The sequence below is a fragment of the Ixodes scapularis genome, unplaced genomic scaffold (assembly GCF_016920785.2).
Source record: "Ixodes scapularis isolate PalLabHiFi unplaced genomic scaffold, ASM1692078v2 PGA_scaffold6__148_contigs__length_123643588, whole genome shotgun sequence".
Lineage (NCBI taxonomy): Eukaryota > Metazoa > Arthropoda > Arachnida > Ixodida > Ixodidae > Ixodes > Ixodes scapularis.
Genome location: NW_024609881.1, coordinates 115,302,971 through 115,324,672, shown reverse-complemented (window position 1 = coordinate 115,324,672; position 21,702 = coordinate 115,302,971). Strand labels below are relative to the sequence as shown.

The 21,702-nt window shown below is 48.0% G+C and overlaps 1 protein-coding gene across 1 annotated transcript; it reads right to left on the bottom strand.

Moving 5' to 3' along the window:
* Positions 1-231: 231 nt before the first annotated feature.
* On the bottom strand, positions 232-20,883 carry LOC8027390 (FAD-dependent oxidoreductase domain-containing protein 2). Its single transcript, XM_040211745.3, has 9 exons — positions 20,689-20,883; positions 16,478-16,644; positions 12,741-12,901; positions 9,954-10,205; positions 7,845-8,060; positions 7,434-7,600; positions 4,677-4,842; positions 4,241-4,479; positions 232-1,702 (listed from the first exon to the last, which is right to left on the bottom strand). The coding sequence occupies exons 1-9, from the start codon at positions 20,795-20,797 to the stop codon at positions 1,407-1,409; spliced, it is 1,773 nt and encodes a 590-aa protein (XP_040067679.2). The 5' UTR covers positions 20,798-20,883; the 3' UTR covers positions 232-1,406.
* Between the last annotated feature and the right edge of the window lie 819 nt (positions 20,884-21,702).

The following is a 21,702-nucleotide window of genomic DNA, read 5'->3' as shown; positions in this document are numbered from 1 at the left end:
CAGTTGGACTGCTTTGGACTTGGATTGATTTAAAGCAGTTCAAGTTTCATTGATTGCTCTGGGAAAAAGTTTACCCCCCCCCCCCCCCGCCCCCTTTTTTCTGCCTTTCCTTTTCCAGGCGGCTCTTGGAGGTTTAGCAGTTTTGTTCCCAGCTCTTAGTCCAGGTCAGCCTGGCCACTCCTTATGTATAGCATGAAGGGAAACGATTGCAAAGAAAAACTCTCATATGAATGCCAACTCTTAACAAAATTTTATTTTACCAAATGCTCGGAAAGTGCACAAACATATTTTTAATAAAAGTAATTTAAAAATGGTGGAGGGCACTGTCAGTGTCCACCAAGACATTGTGAATGTTTCGAAGCTACTTTAAAACTACTTGAGACCACTGCCATCTTGACCATATAATGCTTGAATATGGCAGTGCTTGTGGAATGCAATAAAGTTAAATTGGCATTTTTGGGGCCTATAATAAAAGAGCTCTCACTTAAAGGCCAACATATGCTTCATACTTGCCACTTTTACCTGCCTCCTTTCCCATATTCTCTCCACTTTTTACCTTGCCACAACCTGGCTCCCCTCGCAGCTTAGGGGAGGGGAGTGCTAAGACGATTATCTTCCTTGCAGAAAACTGAGGTTGCATGTTGGCCAACACGTTTTGTTAAAAGAAATGTTGTGGATTGAGACAATTACATTTATCTGTCATTTCAAACAACTTAAATTTTCATTCTACCAGTGCTACGAATGCAACTGGCAACATCAAGGTTTGCAGAACAGGCCCCTGTTCTGCTGCTGATCAAAACAAAACTCTGCAGCTTTCTTCATCTTTCAAACGGAAATGCCGAAAATACATTCTGTACCGTGCTGTCTACATTTTTTGCTACATCCTGTGAACTAGAACCTGGCAACCACATGTTCATACCTCTGTGGAAGGTCCTCCATTACATGCTGATCCAAAGCCGTGCACAGTTTTTAACATTGAACAGACGTGTCAGGTCAGAGCTAGGTTGTTGTAAGTTTGTGTAGCTCAGCTATGGCATCATGCATCCAACTGTCTGTTTTAACATTAAATACTAGGGTGCATCGTATGCTCACACTGACTCTACCACACTGGTTCAGCAGGGACACGACCTGCATTTACGGCTGTAATGTGTAGCCGTAGCCTCTGTAACGCATAAATAAGAAAGTACAGCTTATCTGGCTTCCTGCTTAAAGCTATGGTCGATGACAGGTGAAGAGTTCAGATGAAGCTCCTCCCACCTTTTCCCCCTTTAGCAGGGAGAACGCTGGAGAGGAGGTGGGAGGAGCTTCCATTTTACCCTCGACCCGTCAGCGACCATAGGGATGGCAGACACCATTAGAATCTGGTCACTATTTACACCAATCCGTGCTATGACGAACATTGACCGTTAGATGTCGACATCGCGGGAAGCGTGGTGGGTGTGAGTGAAGTGCGATTCCCGGGGCGACTGCGGTGCACAGCCGGGCGACACGGAGGATGCGTTGTCCCGGCCGCTTGGGCGCCCGGTGCACTGGTTTGTCGGTTGCCGGAGGCTCATTTGGAGGCAGCTCTCCAAGAACTTCCTCAGCGGTTCGACGTGGAGGCGCTTTGACGTCCAGCGCGTGAGGAAGTCCTCGAGGACGTGATGTTCCCGCGTCGGCTGTGGAGGGCTTCGGTCCTCCCCGAGCTCTCGCGTCTTCTTGCCTGCGAGGGCAAATAAACAAATATGAGGTGATTAGTGAATTGATCAATTCAGGTTGCGTTATACATGTGTAGATTTCCCACTAAAACCAGAGGGGTGGGGGTTGCAAGGCAACACTTCTTTTTCGACCTCTCGTAGCTCGAAACTGCCCTCGTATAAAAAAAAAAAAGCAAAAATGATGCCAAAATTGTTGCTGTGGCTACGCCAATACTCGACGAAATGCGTTCGCATTAGCTCTAGTTTTTTAACTCAACGAAGGATGGGAATTCCGAACCTCGCAACGGTCCTCATACTGTTGTGTTCGGAAAGCTAATCTTTTTTTCCCGGGTGTCGGCGGGTTCGCGCAGACTGTTTCGTGCTGCGCCTCGATTTGACGTCGCGTACGTTGTGCCACCGCCACAGCCGCTCTGTCCCCTCCTCTCCCGATCTTGCGGTGGTCGTTGGAAGGGACACATTCTAGATAGGAAAGTCCAACTGCTGAATTTGCCCGAGTCACTAAAACAAGTGACTGTAAGGTGCAGATTGGATGTAACAAGCCAACGATGCGAGAGGGTGCGGCAGGAACCGCACCACAGCCTCACGCAACCGGTCCAAACGAAAGACGGTTGCATGCACCAGGGCCATAAATGCTGACTCATTTAAAAGCGCCCCTTTCCCCACTACTGCGGCAAAGGCAGTGGTAACGCGGAATTTGAAGCGGCGTCGGGCTATATGCAATCTTAGCGCCTGTGTTTCTGGCGCCGTGGCAAATCCAGCGCCATAACTCTGGGAACGAGGCATATTGACACGGAGGAAATGAAGGATTCGTGCTGCACTGCAGCTTCCTTGTGAATGACCCTATCCAGAATGTGCGCAGTCTTGAGTTCAAACTTTCATGTGTTGTTTAAAATGGTGTATGTTTTTTTTATTTTTTTTTGCCGCAACAGCATTTGTTGTATTTTGTTGTAAAGGGCAACTCCGGACAAAACTCAAAATGAAATAAATTACTGGTATCGCTGTAGTGACACAAAATACGACCCCAGCCAAAAAATTACGTCGGGGGACGCCGCATTCTCAACTAGTGCCGATAATAAAAATGCGACCCGCCGTGAGCCGCTGCTCCTTAGCGGGCGGCCAGTGGGTTGCCGACCGCTAAAGCAACATTCGGCCGTGACGTCTGTATCGTTCTCTTTTTTTTCCTCTGGTACGGGCGTTGTGCGTAGTGCGCTTTGAGCCACGAGCACCGCTACTTCGGGTTGCGATTGGCGCGTTTTGCCATTGCTTTTATCTGCAGCCCGTGTAGCTTCGGTATAGCCTTTTGTTTATTTGCTTGTGAGGACTCCAGTACTCGTTTTAGCGAGCAACTCTGTGCGCCCAAGACTGCCCAGCTGTTCCTCGAAAGATGCCGAGTACAACTTGTAGCGCTGTGGGCTGCTAAAACAACCCGCTGCGCTACCCAGAGGTGCTTTTTCACAAGTTTCCAACGCACCCGAATTCGGAGAACGCGTGGGTGAACGCTGTTCGACGAATGGACTTTGGACTTCGGTTTTTTTGCGCCTGAGGAAAAAAGAACGAGAAAACAGACGTGTACAGCCCAGCACACGTGTGTTCGGGCGCCGCGGCCCACTCCGGAAAGCCTCAAAGCTTTGTGTCTGGGACTGACCTGCAGCGCAAAAGCGAGAGGGCCCCCAGTACTGTACGTCACTGGCAGCGCGGCGTAGAGCAACGGCGCTCCATCGACGGAGCCGCCCCGATGACAATTTAGGCCTAGCGACAAGTACGGAAGACCGCACTCACGGCGACAGTCGCCGAGTGCGACACCGAATGAGTTCACTTGTTTTCCAGTTGCAAGCTTTAGGGTATACGAGCGACGAGTACGGCATAGAGCACGCACAGCGGTGGCCGCCGAGTATGGTACCGAACGAGTTCACGGGTTTTCCAGTTGCTAGCTTTTGGGTATACGCACTAACTCTTATTACATATGCTGGATAACTACCATGTATACAGAATTAAAACAAAATCAGCTTACCTTACATCTTTAGACGGCTAGCGCAACAGAGGTGGGTGCCACTCGGGTTGCGTACTCGTTGCACGAGAACGATCCTGACGTCACATTCACATAGTGACTGATTTCCAGTGTTGCTGGGGCATCGAGCGGCTAGTTTCGGTTTGGTTGGCCGCGCTCCAAACAAAACTTTGAGGCGTCGATATCTTTAAAACTACGCACAATAACGAGAAAAAAATTACACCTTGCAATTCAGGGACGCTGACTGCGCTAAAAACAGTCTTAATCCCAAAATCAAAAGTATGGACCGGAGTTGCTCTTTAAAGGACGAGGCTGCAGAATCAAACTGCTTCTTTGTCTCCTTCTCCCCATTTGCTCTCTCATTCTCTCCTCTTTCACATGAGCGGGTTTCCGAGCACAGTTGCATGTTGCTTCGAGCTACTCCCCGCAGAAAAGAGGGTATCTCTCTTTCTCAAATTGGAAAGGAGGAATGGAGGGAGAGTTTCCTCCCTTCCGACTGCTCGTTGCCCTTCAAGACAACCTTCTAGTCTCGCACCTTGAGAAGCGTCTTTGTAGTAATAGATGACTGGATGGAGGAAGTTGGAAAGGTGCGCCTTGTCGAGGTCGGCCGTCGACCTCTGCGAGTGAAAAGTGTCGAGCCGCGGTCCGGAGAAGTCTGGGTGGTACTTCATGACGACGACGAAGAGTTCGCTTCCGTCTCTGCCGGTCCGCTCGGCGAGCTCGGTCACGAGGCCTAGTGGGTACTCCTCGAGCATCTCAAACTCCATGGTACGCCTGCGGGGAATATCAATGTTGAAACTCAATCACGAGTCACCAAGCAGCACAAGATGAGCAGACCGATCTAGTGCGTTCTTTGTTCAGGGGTGGATTTATGAGTCGGGCTTGGACCTAATAATTTCCATTTCACCAAAAACTAAATACTTTTTTCTAAAACGTTGGTGTATCTCGTTCTTTACATTACAAAAAGTTACCGATCAATGATGACCACTTCGCTGAGGAAATTGTGCATCTGGTAGATGCCCGATGCTTCGTTGATCCTGCGGACCAATGTGTCGACGAGCTCGGCAAGCGGTCTCCGGACGCTCGGCCACTGCACTCCGTGGTACCTGAACTCCAGCAGCCGGTGCAGGACGCGGGCTGTGCCCAATGCCAACCGTTACCACCTCTCATTTATCATTCTCTTAAACCACCCGAAAGTGGGTTAAAAATACAAAGAATCACAAGTGGAAGAGAAAGGAACCCAATGACAGGGGGCAACGTCTCAGAACTGACTTGTTCATTCAGTGGCATCTTCATGCTATGTACAAGATTCTCAAGGGTCGCCAACCAAGTTCAGAGTTGGTTGGCGACATTGAGAACGTTGGGGTCCATATCAGATGAGCAAATGAGTTTTCGGGGAACAGTGTTATTTGAGCGAATGGAACAGTGCCATTTGAGCGAATAACGGAAACGTGGCTTAACATTCTCCCGCTGCGTTCACGCCGCTTCGCTGCGGCAGGGCGGCAGTCGAAAATGCTAACCCACATGATCCGCCCCTAAACGCCGCCTTGCGGCGGCCGATAATTTTCTAAACTGCATTTTGATGAAAGTTGGCGTTGCCTTCGTTCACTTCTTTTCCACTTTGACTTTTTCTTGTTCTCCACCCTGTCTCGGGTGGCTGAAGAAAATTATAAAGCTATATCAGCTTGCCTGCGCCATCACTTTTTTGTCACTTTTCATTGTTTTATGCCTTTTTAAAATGAACTTCCCTCTCACAACTAGGGAAATTTTTCCTACACGACTCGGGAAATTTCCTTAGTAAGATTACGCCAGCTGTTGCTACCAAGTCTGACTGCTATGTTTAATACCTGCACTATGTGTGTCGCATGTGCGCCAGCTGTACATAAACTAGGGAAATTCCCCTAGCCTTGCAAGATAGATTTCATTGTGCAGCTGGTGTAGGGCATGGGGTGCATTTGACACTGCCCCTTCCATACTTCATTGTTTTATGCATGTTTAGTGAAGACGGCCCCTCTAGGGAAACTTCCCTCGCATGACGGGAAATTTTCCTAACACGGCTAGGAAAATTTTCCTACCTAAGGTTCTGCTGGCATAGATGCAACACGGGCAATGCAGGGGTCAAACATTATGGCACGACTTGATAGGCTCATGTCCCTAATGACACATTCCCACCATGCAGACGGACAAACGCCGCAGTTGTCAACAGGTCAAATGCACCTTATTGAGAACCACTCGACGGTACTAGAGTGAACTAGAAGGAACGACTGGGACGGGCTATAGCCTCCGCTCATGCTTTCAGTTGCATGAGTCGTCGTCGTCATCAACGTCTACGTTGACATCATCGTCGTCGTCAACGCAATATGACGTCAGAACGCAGTCTTGATGTCGTGTAACGCACGTTGTCAACGTCGATGACGACGTTGACATCAAGGCGTCGTTCTGATGTCGCATGGCGTTGTGACAACAAGTCAGGTCGGGGTGGCTTTATGTATGTGACGCCAGACATCTAGGTTGTATAAAAAATATAGTCTGGCGTTCTATCGTTTCTATGACCTTGACCAGTGTGCTGGTCACATGCTGGTCGAGGCTGGCGTTGGAACGAAACGCGTTTTTCATAAAGAGCGGCTAATGCGAACCACTTCGCTCCTAGCGACCGAGAGGGCGCTACGAGCGAAGTGGCTTGGATTAGCCATTTTGTTTCCACATGCGGAGGTACCAAAATAGCCTTCCGGTGGCCCCACTCTTTCTTTCTAGCACACTCTAACGGTACTGAAAATTTCCTGCTGTGCTCAATATATTCCTCAAGTGGTTTAACAGACGGCGATATCTCAGTGTTCCTTGCAAACCATTAGCAGTTGAAATGCTGCCAGGGCCGGCTACACAACATCTGTTACGTTTCTTATTCATTACTTCCCAGAAATAAAACCTCTTGATACTGCAAATTGGGCAAGTTGGTAAGGCATAATTACAAACAAATAGACAGTTACTCAAAATAAAAAAAAAAAATTAGTCGTTAGTTGTTTATACAGCAGGAGTTTAGTCTGCCAGACCATGGCGACATTGTTACCCACTGTAGATAAGCAATTTAAGCAGTGCAGTACGACTGCTAGCCTGGGGTCTTTAACATGCACCACGCAGTAGTGGTGCACAACCGCACGCCGGTACGGTGCTTATCCAGATCGAAACGGGCAGGGGTGGGGATTGAACCCAGGATCTCTGGGTTCTGCAGCGCAAGCTTTTGCTCCACGTGCTCCGAGCTGGACCACTCGGCCACCGATCCCCCCTCAAAATCAAAACACACACAAAAATACACTCACACAACCTATTCCTTGGGGTCGAAGAAGAGGAAGTTTGAAATCTGTGGCTGGGGGGGGGGGGGGGGGGGTGTAATGTGCGAGTGTATTTTTGTGTGTGTTTTGATTTTGAGTAACTGTCTACCTGTGCGCCGATTCGTAATTAATATTTCTCAGACTTGGGCAGCAAAGTGCACCTTTGGAGTAACTATCTGTATGTCAATAAATATAAAAATAAGTAGTATCCAGATATCTACCTTAGGTACATTTTGACACGGGTAACTGTATCTTATAGTGTATTCTTGCAGGAATCTTTACAGCTACCGTCTGCCATTTTGAAGGCACGAGATTAGGCATGCAGTGTCCAGTTGGCGGGAAGAACTGCTCTACGCATAAGCCACCCCACGCGTTTACCGCGAACAACCGCGTACATACCTGCGTAGCGAAAGCCGTGAATGAAACCCCCGGCAGCCTTCCGGAAATCCAGAGAGTGACTCGCAGCGCCGACAAAGTACATGCCAGGGACGTTGGCCGACTCGTAATCGTTGTTGATGAGCGGAAACTTGCGCTTGCGTCCCGCTCCTCTCTCAGGCCGAGCTGACCTGTAGTTCCGTGTTAAAGAGTCCATGAATTAGAGCCCAGAAAAAAGGGCTCTAGTTCGTGCAACTCGACCACGTTCAACACTTTGTTTAAAAATCCAACTCCGACGCCACCTGTTTTCAAGCCGCTCTGGGACTTCTTACGACAGGCCACGAAACAGCAGCAGCGATAGCGGTCATAAACAGCGTAAAAGCCGGTTTTGTAGGAGTCGGTCGTGATCAGTCGCGTGCGCATCGTGGTACTCACTCCGTGAACATGGTGTCGTCGTAGGTGAACCCGAGGCAACGGATCACGGCGTCATACTCGTCCTCTGGGGGCACGTAGTTGTAGGTGTCGTTGATTACGTGAACTGCCATCTTCCCACTGGGCGTCCTAACTATCCTCAGTTCTCGAAGGTCCGCTTCCAGAAGTCCGTCTAGGGACTTGAGCTGGTAATGGTCCAAGAGGTCGTTGTTGATGGCCCTGCAGTTTTGTTTTTTCAGATTACTGCCGCTGGAAAGTTTGGACGCTCGAATGTCGTAACTTGGACTTTGGCTTTTAATTCACCGGCTTCGTACCGTTGTATTTTGACAATACTGCACCGTTTTTGGACAAGGTACATGATAGTGCTTTTGTCTTGTGATACTCCTCTGTTTGACCAACGCAAGCGCATAGATCTCGACGTGCAGTGCGCGATCTCGAGCACTGTACACGGCGTGTTGCAAATCACTTCTGGTATTTGACCGTGAGGTGCTGAGAAATAATGATACTGTCCCATATAAAATCTCTGTTCATACTGTTACATCATTGTGCTTTAGCACTGAAGGAAGAAACTGAAGTCATCAAGATGGTTAGGACTTCAACATTTATAGTGCCTAGTGGCTGAAACACAAAACTGGGTAATTAATTGGTTTGTAAGAAATTTAGCTGGAGTTCTGTCGCAGGTCCCTTGAGATCGACAACACAAATGGGAACGACGAGACATACGAAATGAAGAGAGGCAAATTGTGTGCTTTGACTGTTTCGCTCAAGTATTATCGATCTCAGTTTCAGCCTAATTTGGCAAAGCGCAAACGATACGGTTCTCGTCAACCAGGCAGAACAACGGACCAAAGCAAATGGTTAATCTGCACAGGAGGGAGGCCCTCTGATGAGCTGTCATCTGCCACGCTCCGACTCTCTCATGGGCTCGCTGTGATCGCTGTTCCAGGGGTGCAGCTATTGGCTGCGCCATTTGCGCCATTTTGCGCCAGACGCACTTGTCTGCACCATCTTGTGCCATGTTTCGGAAACTGCGTCACAGCCAATACCTCGCGCCAATATGCACCAAATCGCAAAACGTGCACCAAAAAACTTGTATTTTGTCTTGGTTTCGGTTTCTATCGACTCGATTGGCAACAATGATTGCGTTTATATTGGTCGGCCTCGCAATCCTTTATTCTCTTTATTCTGTCTGTGTATCCCGAGTCGGAAATGTGAAGAACTTGGGGGTCGGATTCCAAGCGCTACAGCACCTGCCACTGGATTGTTATTCTTTAACCATCAGCGGTTAAACAAGTCGGCCGAGGTGAGGTCGAGTCGTTAAGCGCCAGATTGCCTGAGGCGCTGCGGCCCGGGATCCGGACGTCAGTCAGTTGAAAACAAATGAGCAAAATATTCCTTTTAGCACTTCATCGTTAGAAGTTGGAAACGCACTCCCGCAAGATAAATCGTGATTTGATAGAACTGAAACGCGGTCCGATTCGAAACTTTGCCGGCCAGCAGCTCTCACGGGAGCGGTAGATCTGCTCGGCGTACTTTACCTTGCTCCTGCTTATCGCTTCGAATACGATAACTCCGTTAATCATACTCTGCTGCTTCGATATTGAATTGCACAATAGGATAAACTCGAATTTCGTTACCCTGTTCCTCCGCGCAACTGCACGTCCGTTGCTTACGCACGTCAAGTGGTTCGCACATATAATCACTGTCGAGCACGTGTGGGCTGTGCGATAAGCAGTGCTGGTTTGCATTTTGAGCAGCTGAAAGCCACTCAGAAAATATCAAGGCTCACAAAAATCCAAGTTTTCGCATCTGTTACACTGTTATCCCATCTGCCTACTCATGTTTATCTGTGCTGCTAAGCACAACTGAAATTGCTCCCGTGCTTGTCTAAGACACAAGCTGAAGTGTAATGAAAATTGACCTGAGCTGCTCCTAGCCTGCTCCAGAATGTAGTTTTAGCTGCTCCCAACCTGCTCCAAAACAGCTGTTTCAGCTGCTCCCGTGGCTGCTCCCAAGTACATTTCATTAGTTCCACCCCTGTGTTCTCGCTTTTTGTCAAGCTACGTTGAAACACAGTGGTGTATATTACCCGCTAAGCTAAGAAGGCCTCACCTGAGATCGCCTACGTAGTGCGTACTCCATGCGAACCTCGGTGGTGAGCTGGCCAATAGATGGACGTAGTTGGTGGCCGATGAAATGTGGTTGGCCGTCTCGAAGGCGGAGTTGCCCCTGCCCAGTACCAGGACCGTCTTGGCTTCGAAGTCTTCAATGTCCGTCGAGACGTCCTCGTAGCCGACGGTCAGGTCACTTCCCGCAAACGTTGGAACATTGGGCTTGGACATGCCGTTGGCGGCTATGAGCACCCTAAATGTTTGAAGGAAGAAGATAAGAGCAAAAGTAGGAAACAGAGTTAAAGGTAGACAATAGGACAGTCTTGCCAATTTAGCGTTTTCCCAACTACATTTAGCGGTTTTTTTGTTGTCTAGTCGGAGAAATGGTCGTTTTGCGGTTGGCGTAATTTTCCACTTACCTACTTAGACTAACGACATCAAGAGAGATCGTTTAAAGATACAGAACATAGAGATAGATATGGTAGACAAGTTCAAATGTCTGGGAGTATGGATCAACGAAGGAAAGAAATACCTCGAGGAATGTGGGAGACATAAATTGGTAAGGGTAAAATGAATTTGTCCATTATGAAACACGAGGTGCTATGGAACTAATAGATACGAAGGGGTGTGGGGAATATGGAAAGGAGTAATGGTACCAGGTTTGACCTTTGGTAACACAGTCTTGTGCAGGAGTTTTGAAGTTCAGGCGAGATTGAAGATAGGAGAAAGGAGCTTGGCAGGATATCTTTAGGGGCACATGGGAATATTTCAAACGAGGGAGTGCAGGGTGATATGAGTGGGTCATCGTTTGAGAGCAGAGACGCAGTGAGTAAAATCAATTTTAACCAAAGACACGGAGGACATGCGGTGGACGTATAAAATCTATAAATACCTCTATATGAGATGTGTGAACACGAAATGTACGAAACGGACACGAAAGCTTAGGATGAAATTCCTGCAGATGGGACATGGGGTGGAGCAAACGTGTTCAGTGGAAAAGGCAGTTAGGTACGCAGAAATATATGACTGTGTGAGGAGGAAATACAGTGTAAATCAAGAAATAAAAAAGGAAGGTTTATTCTATAACTCAAGAGGGTTCTTGTCCTCTGCTGTTTGAGGCGAGGACGGAGTCCTAAGAACAAAATATATAGGCCAAATTTGAAGACATACATTGTGGGCAATATGTAAAGAGGAGACGTTAACAGTTAAGCATGTGATTCTAAAATGTAAGGAGCTTAGTCCTCCACTTCCCGAAGGGGCAGGACTAAGCTTAGGACCGATGGCCCTAAGTTTCGCTTGAGAAGACTGGTGGATTATAGAAGGGTAGAGGCAACAAACGGGAGATTGCAGCGCTGGTAAAAATTATCTAGAGAAAACTGAACGAAGTACAACTAACAAGCACAGCTCGGACACAGGCAGGAAAGAGGAAAATTTGGACTCCTTCCCGCGTGACTCCGGCCCTAAGTCTCAACCCTGCCCCCAGTGGGTCTGGTATTAGCTGATGCCGACAAGGTTCGACCAGAAGAAAATTGGCGGCTCCCTCGCCGGGGGTAGGAGGCGAGAAGTAATGTTTTTAGCTTTTTTTTTTTTTTTCCCGATCCCCCAAAGGTCTGCCTGGTTATCACCTTCATGGTCTGGTGATAGTTACAGAAACAGATTGGCTTAAAAGGAAAAATAAGAAATCAGTGTTTTTTTTTGTGTGTGTTCTTTTGTTTTGTTATTTTAGGTTAAAAGGCGCAACCTACCGCCCGTTACAAAGGGTACAGTTAACTATCCATTCATCCAGAATAGGGGTCCCCAAACTGCTCGGGGGACCCGAAGTGCTGGGGGCCCCTATTCTGAAAGTTCATAATGTGTCAACATGATTAGGTAAAGGCTCACGACAGATACGTCAGATCCCTGTTGATTGGATCTTCTGAACTTTGGTGCACTGGATCTTGGAGAAAAAGTGGACCCTGCTATGCGATTTTTAAGTTCATACGCACTGCATTCGGTTTTAGACAGTTTGCCGAAAATGCTGGCCTTAGTACACACTCTCTTTCTCTCACACACTAGTAGTTTCTCGTATTGTCACCTATGGCGCTAGCCGCCGCCGGATTAAAAGGGTTCAGCCATATGTGTGCAACCAGAGCCGTGTATTGAGGGTTTGGCCATTCATTGGGAAGTATGGGAGGCAAATGAGGAGGCGCCCTTGGCCGCGAGCGGGCTGGGCGTCTTTCAGGGCGTCTTTCAGATACGATTTTGGCCACCGAGAAGGCGCAAATAATGCCCTGGCGGAGGTTGCGAGAAACAAAATAAGGGCGTCGGTGTAACTCTCGGTGACTGGAAATATAGTGCACCTGATTTTTTGATCACGGTCATTCAAAATCGAATTCTAGGAGAACGATCGACGTGATCCGTTCGCCAGGCGCCGAGGGCCGGGAAAATGCCGTTCGGGCGGTCAGACTGACCGAGCAAAATAAGAGTTCGAGAGGCGCATTCGATTCTTACATCTTTTTGCATGATCATGTTCAAAATATCACATACACTATATTTTCAACCATGAAGGGTTACTCCATTTTACTCTCACGCACATATTAAAATTGTTTCTCGCTTCCACCGTTAGGGGTTCTTTTCGGATTCTGGTTGGCCAAAAGAGCACGTCGCGCCTTCTATCTGCGTTTCGTGCACTCCCTGGCTCTGCCCGCTGCTCCCATTGACCAAACTCTCTCTATGTACGGCTCTGGAGTGCAACCCTATATCTATCGAGCCTCGCTAATATCAGACGTGTTGCAAAAAAAGCGCGTACTTGCAGAGATACAGCCGTTCTCGCTGGTCTCGAAAGGAAAATCGGTGTCCCTGAGCTGTTTCTTCGGTCAGCTTCTGAACGTTCGTCACTTCCGTGTCGAACTGAACTTTCAGGCCCAGCTTTGTCCGGTACGCCTCTAGGTACGTTGGCATGGTGTCTGCCTAAATGGGAATAAAAGTAGTGGGGTGACGCGTTTTTATACTAGCTCGATTGTGACAGGTCAAGAACGAAGAGGGAGATTCCCCCACCTCTTTCCACATTAGCCGAGCGGACGGTGGAGAGGAGGTGGCGTCCTCTTCGGCGATCGCTCTGCTAAAGTGGAAAAAGGTGGGAGGAGCTTCCACTTCGTTCTTTACCTGTCACCGACTATAGCTCATTGGCCTAGGAAAAGGTCACTAAGGTGACATGATATTTCTAGCAGAACTCAGCGGCCTATACTTGGTTTCAGCTTAAGTCTAGAAGCAGCCGATGGTACATACGTGAGCACATGGCCCTGAGCAGTGCTTGCACTGCACGAGCGTGCGTGCTTAGCAGGGACACTGAAAGCCCGGAGCTCGCGCTTGTAGCATCGGATGCGACTTGAACCTAGTCTATAGACGCTTCACACACGAGACAAATTACAGCCGCCATTGCTGATCTTCTCTTGTCTTACCAAAATACCGAGCCACTGAAATGGGTGTTGACGAGCTTCCACTGTGGCGGGTTCGAATCCCGGCCGAGGTACCCGCAATCTAACGGAGGCTTATTGCGGAGAAGACGCCGTGTAACCGATCTTTCGGTTGCACGTCAAAAGATCCCCAGGGAGTCGAAATTAATCCTCAGTCCTCCGCTGGGGCGTGCCAGATGCCCGCCGTTGGTTTGGCACGTAAAACCCCCAAATTTGATTTGACGAGCTTCCACAAAGGCCAATGCTGGGGGGAAGGACACAATAGAATCTAAGGTGGCTATAACCTCGCCTGCTATGGTAATCATGATGTGAAGTAAATGGAACAAGAGGAAACGAAAACTGAAGGTCGGTTATGGCGGCGCCCATGCACAGCTGCTACAAAGCGTCTATACCTAGATAAAATTAAGCAAGTACTGAGATGCATGATACGTACGCTGTAACCCTAGTAAAACAAATTATATGAGCGTCTCCAATAAACATACTAGAGATTGAAATCATACATGGTCATGCATACAGGGTGTCCCAGATAACTTGCACCAAACTTTACAAATAAACTGAATGCTCTGCGAGAGTAAAACCAACTAAGTTGTTATGACGTGTTTTGAGAAAGTGCAGCCCTTTTTCCTGCGCACCTAGTTAATTAGTTGGTTAAGACTAATTAGCGTTTTTATTTATTCGTTTAAGAGCCGAGGTGTGAATTGGGAAGTTGTAGAGCCCATTGAGAAACGCCCAATTAAGGTGTTTCCTACATGATAGACTTTGTACGCTTTTTATTTGCATAATAAAAACCGCGAAATAAAAATGTTAAGAGCCTTTTCTCCCTGTGGGGAAGGAAGTCCAGCGAAGCTGGCGCTCTGGTGGGGCAACGGCGGTTTCACGTTTGCGGCGTGTCCAATCTCGCTTCTGGGCGCGCCGACGCTCCTTGTACTCTCGCTGCTCCTCTTCGGAACGTACAACACGGGTGTGACCCATGTGAAGTCTGAAGTCCAACTGATAAGGACAGTGGCACGATCTTCGGCAGGTGGCCGCCGAAGTGCGCGCGGCATTGCGCAATGTCAGGGGGGGAGAGGGACGCCGCGCGTGGGGAAGGCGCGCGCGTGCGGCGCTGGCGTATGCAGCATTGACTGTACGAAATTGTTGGTCTACGCCAGTTATTATAGTGTACGCTAGAGGTTCAACTGGCGCTAGTGTCTATGCGACTTCCAGGATGCAAATTGAAGCAGACAGCAACCAGTCTACTTTTGCGGTGCTCCTGTGCATTCCTATGGGAAAACGCGCATGCATTTTGCCTCTTCGTCGGAAAATAACATGAATAACTTTTGTTATTTTGGTCGTACCGGATTGTGTCTACCTTTATTAATATTGTGAAGGTGTGAACTGCTTTAGTTACAGCATTTTCTTTGCCACTGAACGATGTCAAACTTTCCAAACCTCTGTTCCACGGCAGGTATGTAAAAACGAGGAACGATTCTAAGCAAAATAACGAGCGAAAGGAATGCAGTGTGTGTTCGAGGTTCGCAAGCATTCCGGTGGCGCTTATAATTTCTAATATATGCCCGTCCTGTCACTAAATGAAAATTACTCCGTCGTGCATCTTTACGATCGGTTAAAAAGACATTCGAACGTAAAAAATAAAGTACGTGGGCTACAAAAGGTGTGTCTTTTTATTATTTCCTATGTCGGGCAGTTTTTATCGGGCACCTGCTCTCTGGCTTCTCCCTATTTGCAGAGATCTGGAGCGTGCGGGTGATTAAATTTGAACCCAGAACAAGCATCTTCGCACATATTCGTGAGCGGGACGAATAAAGCAGTACTTATTTATTGCAAAGCGGACTATATTACGTGGCTTTCAATTTATTTTGATCGTCTGCGTGCACAAGGAGTTACTTAACCAGTGTTACTGCGTAGTTCTTGCCGCCTGTATTGGTTTTCCACACGTCCTCCGTTCGTTTGGAATGCATATTCCCCATGCTGGAAAGCGCCGACGCCGTGTTCGCGCTGACAGTGTCCGACAGTGCACATAAATACATGTACGAAGTGGTTTTAGCACAGTTTTTCATGCTACGAATTTCAAATAAAAACGTCTTTTAAGCGAATAATTAAAAAAAAAATCTAATTAGTCTTATTAACTAATTAACTAGGCGCACTGAAAAAAAATGTGCACTTAAACGCTCCGGTTTTTTTTTTTTTTTTTTTTTTATGAGGTTTGCGTCTTAATGTTTTTTTCGGCTTTACGGATTAAAAAAAAAACAAAAAAAAACGTGAAAGCTACACTAATCCGATTTGTGCAGGTAAGTTATAAGGCCAGGGGAAAATAATAGAGGGTTAAAGGTTCAGAAGTCAAGTAATTAAATAAAAAAAAAACTTTTTAGTGTATGAAAACAAACATGGTTTCAAATACAAACCAGCTGAACGTCGTCGACAACCCCTAAATAATTAAATTTTAGAAAGATATATGGGGCGCATGGGAATCGCAGTAGACCCTCGTGCGATGGGCGCAATTCTAATAAAAAAAAAAGAAACGGATAAAAGGAGCGGAAAAATTACCCTGGCGCGCGTTTTCGCAATACAAGCCTTGCGCTTGTTGCATGGGTAGCAATTTTAGCGGACTACGTGCTACCCACACGCCCCGAATCTTTCAAAAATGTACTTATTTAGTGGTTCTGAATAACGCCCAGCAAGTTTTTAATTGAACCCATATCTTTATGTGCAATAATCAAAAAGTTCCTGAACAAATAGTATTTAATTACCTGGCTTATCGTGACGGTTATCCCCCTATATTAGGTCCTGCTGGCCGTAAAACTCGCCTGCACAGGCCGCACATTAGTTGACCTTTTACGGCTCTTTTTTTTTTAATCTGTAAAGCCTAGAGGTTCTGATACGTTTATTGGACAAATCATGTATGAAATGTATCTCCTCCCAAGACGACACTCGTAGTAGTGTAGCTTTCACGGCACTCGATATCAGTTACGAGAGAATTGTCATCTTGGTAAACTAGGCTACTCCAACCACGTGCCGATTGGTTGGAGAACCCGGCAGACCCTTCGAGGAGACCGCGCCGTCTGCTTACGTGAGGGTAGTAATCTTGGGAGAAATGCTTGAAGAGCAAAGATGGTTCATGGCTGAGCAGGGAGTTCCAGTCGTGCCTCAGGTTGAACTCGGGGTTCTGCTGTCCCGTGTGTCTCTTGTTGATGCTGATGAGCTGCCGGTGCTTCGGGTACTTGCTGAAGAAGTGACCTGGAAATGATCAGCGTCTCTGCTTGGGCATGATCGGCAAGTTTAACTCATACAGAGACCATTCCAATGATCGCCTTGTGCGCCTTGATCGAGGTAACGTCACGTTGTCAAACTGTCGCATTTTGTGACCACCGCTAGCGTTTCATGTTCTCTCCGAGTTACAGCTTTCTGCGATGCGTAATGCGTTTTCGCGGGCCAAAAAAAGTGGGTTTTATTTTCTTGATCGACCCGTGTAGAACCCGTTCTTAGCACGCTTATACTCCGTTCACCCTTAAGGCCCGTTCACACACGTGCAATCGAGTACGACCGAAAGAGACAAGACCGGTTTGTAAGCCTCTTACAACGGCGTAAGACCTGCTCCGCGGCAACGCATCTGGTCGTACGCCGTTGCAACAGGCTTAACAACTGGTATTGTCTCTCCCGGTCGTTCTCGGTTGCAAGTGTGTGAACGGGCCTTAAAGCTGAAGCTGCAGCCAATCAGGCAATATACCACACAAGCGAAAGCTGGAGGTCGCCACTTTGAAGCCTTCTCCCGCTGAACGAGCCCTCGCGTATGTGTGTCTCAAAGCCAGGAGCGCAGCCGGCTAGCTCGCGCTTGTAGCTTCGGCTGCTCTCTCAGCAATAGTGACTTTTAGCAAACCGTTACCGTGTTCCGCGTACCGCACTACCGGAGCTTTTGAAGCATGCTTTTAATTAAGCAGGCGCCCGGGTGATACCGTCGGGGCGCGCGCGAGCTGAAAAGCATGCTTCTAAGGCTTCGGTAGCGCAGTACGCGGAACACGCTAACGGTTTGCTAAAAGTCACTTTTGACTATGGTGGCTAGCCGCCATATATTCACGATTGCAGGCGGGGCATATGGCCGCCGCCATGTTTCGGGTCGTGCTGGCAAATGCGTGTGTTTGCAAGCTTGCCAATGCTACCTTCACGCGCACGTTGCATATGCTTGTACGGATGGGCACCAGTGAGGCGCCATGCTTGCATGTGTCTATAGTAGCATCTTCTGTGTAAAATCAGACGCCGCGCATGCTTTTCGAGAAAAGTGTATACCCTGTTTATTATTTATTTAGCATACCGCAGACCCTAGGGAGGACTAAGTATAGGAGGGGTACATAATCAGTAAAGCAAACAACGCTTTTTAATCACCTGTGTAGAAAATAAAAATAAAAAAAATAGAAAATAAAACGCACACCAATATACGCAGCTTTATGATCGGCCAAAAGGGGCTTTGAAAAGATGAAATTTACGAGGCGTAAAACTCATTTAAAGGAAGGTTGCTTCAGTCGTCATCTTTTCGTGTGCACGGTGACTATATGCAGAAAATTTTCAAGCGTAAGAGGACCAGGGTATTGATTGTGACGGAACGTCCGCGCGATTGCCCCTACAGCAATATTCATATCATTCTGCCTTTTCATCGCACTTTTTTTTTTCTTTTTCCGTTTTGCGATTAAAGGAGCTGTGCAACAATTACAGTGCTTTGCTTATATAATTTGGGAGTTGGTGTCTCGACCTTTCTGAAGTAAAGAACAAAAAACCGCTTTTGCCTGCATGCATCCTATTTTTTATTTTAAAAATGGACAAAGATTGAGGTTTTCGGCACCTCTCAACTTTCTCAATCTTCCGAGTCACGTGCGCTGTGACGTCAATGGGGGTGGCGCGGGGTTTCGGTGAAGCTCCCTCTTTAGAGCCATCAGTGAGCAGCGAGAACTCATCTGCTCGCGACCGCCTGCTGGCGCAGCGCGAACAATATGGTGAAAGGAGGAAAGTCTCATCCAGGTCCGCCTATCCCTGTCTCCCTCCCGCGTCTGGCGGCTGTCCACGGTTGCAGATAGAGCGAACGGTTTTGTTGACCTCGGATAGATTGCGCCACTGAAACTCCGTATAATGAAAGTTTTGTCAATGATACCAGGTTTTTGACGCATTTATATTTATGTTGGAACGACAAGATTTATGCGGAGTGCAAGTTCGTCTGCTTCTTTCGCAGGGGGTAGCGGTGACGTCAGAACGCCGAGCCCTGATTGGCTGATCGCGACCTTCTATCTGAGCGTCGTCTGCCCCTTTGCAACGTCGTCTGCGTCTGTCTTACCTTTCCTGCGACTTTCGGAAGTGCAGAGGCCAGATTCACGAAACGATGTAACGCCAAAATGTGCGTAATACAAAACTTAAGAACAAATTTGTGTTCACGAAAGGAAATTTTCGTAAGTTTTGCGCAGGTTACGACGAAATCCTACGACAGCTCCGAAGCTGTCTTACGCACTTCTTACGACCAAATCAGCATGGCCGACAGCGTCGCGGTCGCGACGACCCACGGACGTTTATTTTTCTACGTGCGCTTCTCACGCGTCCCGACTTCAAGCACCAAGAAAAAAGAACTTGAAACAGACCACGACGAACAAGAACGCTGTATCCACAAACACCCGGGAAAAGCTCCAACGGCCACGATTCCACCGAACGCGACCAAGCGAGCTCCGCAGTTAGGCCTAGCAGGCACTCCGCGACTCGGCAACCGTCTGCCCACGACCGGCTGGCGTGCTGAATGGAATATGCCCGCGCGACCCTTGTGAACCCTTCCCGTATTATACTTTGATCGCTGACCTCAAGTTTAGATTACGAGGTCAATTTCTTCCTCTTGTTGTCTCCTTGTTTCCCGAGGCCACGGTAACTCTCGCCGGTGAAAAAGCGGTGAATCTCCGACAAACGCAGGAAAGGTAAAGCAGCCATCGCTTTGACTAGCAGACGTAAAGCAGACGACGTTAACTGCGCCAAGCCGCCGACGCCGTTAAAGAATGATGGGTCTTGCAGCACACGAAAGGAGGTAAAAAGTATTTGGGAGGGAACCTGCGGGTACTAGCACGCTCACTCTCGGTTCTTAGCAAACAAACCTCGGCGCCTCGGGACACCTCGCCAGTGAGTCCTTTGACTTCCCTCCTTGATGCGCGTCTGCTAGTTGTTAGCCAAAAACAACGTACCGCTCGAGTTATTTCGTCTGCCCTCTCTGAAAGGCCAAGTCGAGCTCGCTCGTAAAGACCTGCACTTCCGAAAGTCGCAGGAAAGGTAAGACAGACGCAGACGACGTTGCGAGCAGACGACGTTGCAAAGGAGCAGACGACGCTGCGATAGGGGGTCGCGATCAGCCAATCAGGGCTCGGCGTTCTGACGTCACCGCTACTTCCTTTCTCATGCGCAGAAGACGAAAATGAGCCCACTTGCGAGGCGTATAGAAAAGTTACCTTTTATCCAGCAAGTATTCGCACAACTTGCTATCTTTCTACAAGACCCCCATTGACGTCATGCCGCGTGGTTCTCATGGCCGCCGCTCGCGGCTGCAGGTCGGGGAATATTCTAATTTTTGCCTCGCGATTACGCGGCGGAATCGCAACATTTCAAAGAAGAGGAGGTGCGTTTTCTGTCCTTTGTGACAAGATAATGTCAAAAGTAGAAGACGCCAATTCTTTCAACGTTAAAATCGTTGCACAGCTCCTTTAATGATCCTCATAGCAATGATGAAAGGTGTCAAAACGAAGAGGGTGAAAGGCCAGTATTTGCGAAAACTTCGCAGCATACAGGTCAACAACATGACATTCAGAATGTCGTCTGCGAATGCTTCTTATTCCGCACGGTCCCTTGCCACGAAAATCTTGTGTGAACATTTGCGCTGGGAACTTTCCTTTCGGTTCCGCAAGAGCTCTGGTTCGTATAGACTTTTCAAAAAAGGTCTATGTCAACCAGAAATCTGTTCGTGGTTTATCTAATATGCGAGGCCATTGAGCAAGTTCAGACAGATTTAATTGTACATAGTCCCACCAGACCAACATTCCGCCGCCCGAACGTATACTGCCAGACATTTCAAGTCACACCTTTTGGGCAACTGTTTTAGTTCTCGGCCAACACCAGCCGGCCACAGTAAACCCCATGTTTTCGAAAGAGCGGAACTGCTAAAGATGATTCGGATCATCAAGAAGCTTCAGTCGTTTTTTTATCGACGCTGATTAGTTTGTCCGCCTTGTGAGAACAGCATCCGAGACGTATAAGAGCAGCCCTGCTCACCGGTCATGTTGCTCTTCTCGAAGACCAGGTAGTTCCTCCTGGATTGCTGCAGAAAGTAGGCCATTTGTAGACCAGATGGTCCGGCACCGATGACGCAGTAATCCAACATTGTGGCCGACGTTTCGCGACGCTGTTCGCCCTGAGCCCAGGCGCAATGTAGAAGGACCAGTCCGACCAGTAGTGCGATGCGGTTGTCCAGCCACTGCAACGCAAAAGCGAAAAGGATTTGTCATTGTGACAACCAAGGGTCAGTTGACTCTCCAGAATTATTTGCAATGAAAACTCTTGGAAACCCTCAAGACCTGTTCACACATAGAGCACTCATCTTCCACATCAGAGATAAGTCACGTGCAAAGCTGCATCAGCGCCGTTTTCCGACGCCGGTTCGGCGCTGCGCTGTATATATGTGGGAACCGACCTTCAACTTGGTTGCCCGACGTTTTCCTACGAGGCTTTTCTTCATTAGTCTAAGCTGTTGACGGGTTTTAGCAGTCACCGGATGCTAACGCACTGTTAGATGACAAGGCCGCAGTGCTGACGTCACCTAAGGAGGCCAACGCGAACCATGGATTAGACATGACTGCTGTTTCGGCGTTTGGCCGGGGCTCGTGTCCAATCCAAGCGGCCATGTTTGCATCTTTAGGTGACGTCAGCAATAAGGCCTTGTCATCTAGAAGGTCTTAACTTCCCAAGAAGTTTCTTTCCGAGAGAGAGAGAGTTTGAGATAGAAGGAGAGAACGGATGATGACGTGAAGAGTTCATTTCTTTTTTTCTTTCCATTAGGCTACTGCCACCTGCATTTATAAATAATTCGCAATTTTCAGTGACGGTGGAACCGCGGTGTGGAAATCGCGCTTCTTAGCTCCTGGATGATCGGCCTCAAAATTCATGACGCAGAAATATGACGTAAGGCTCTCATATCGCTCGGAGTTCACAAACTTACAATTACGCGTCACAGGTCGAACCTCGTTCAGCCGTTCTACGACGATCCTCCAAATGACAGACATTAATTTT

Bases quoted from the DNA above. Each gene is read 5' to 3' on its own strand.
- LOC8027390 (XM_040211745.3), bottom strand. From the start codon at position 20,797: ATGTTGGATTACTGCGTCATCGGTGCCGGACCATCTGGTCTACAAATG. The intron at 7,601-7,844 runs GTGAGTACCACG...ACGGAACTACAG, and splicing joins GACGACACCATGTTCACGGA to GTCAGCTCGGCCTGAGAGAG. The intron at 4,843-7,433 runs GTATGTACGCGG...CATTGGGCACAG, and splicing joins TCACGGCTTTCGCTACGCAG to CCCGCGTCCTGCACCGGCTG.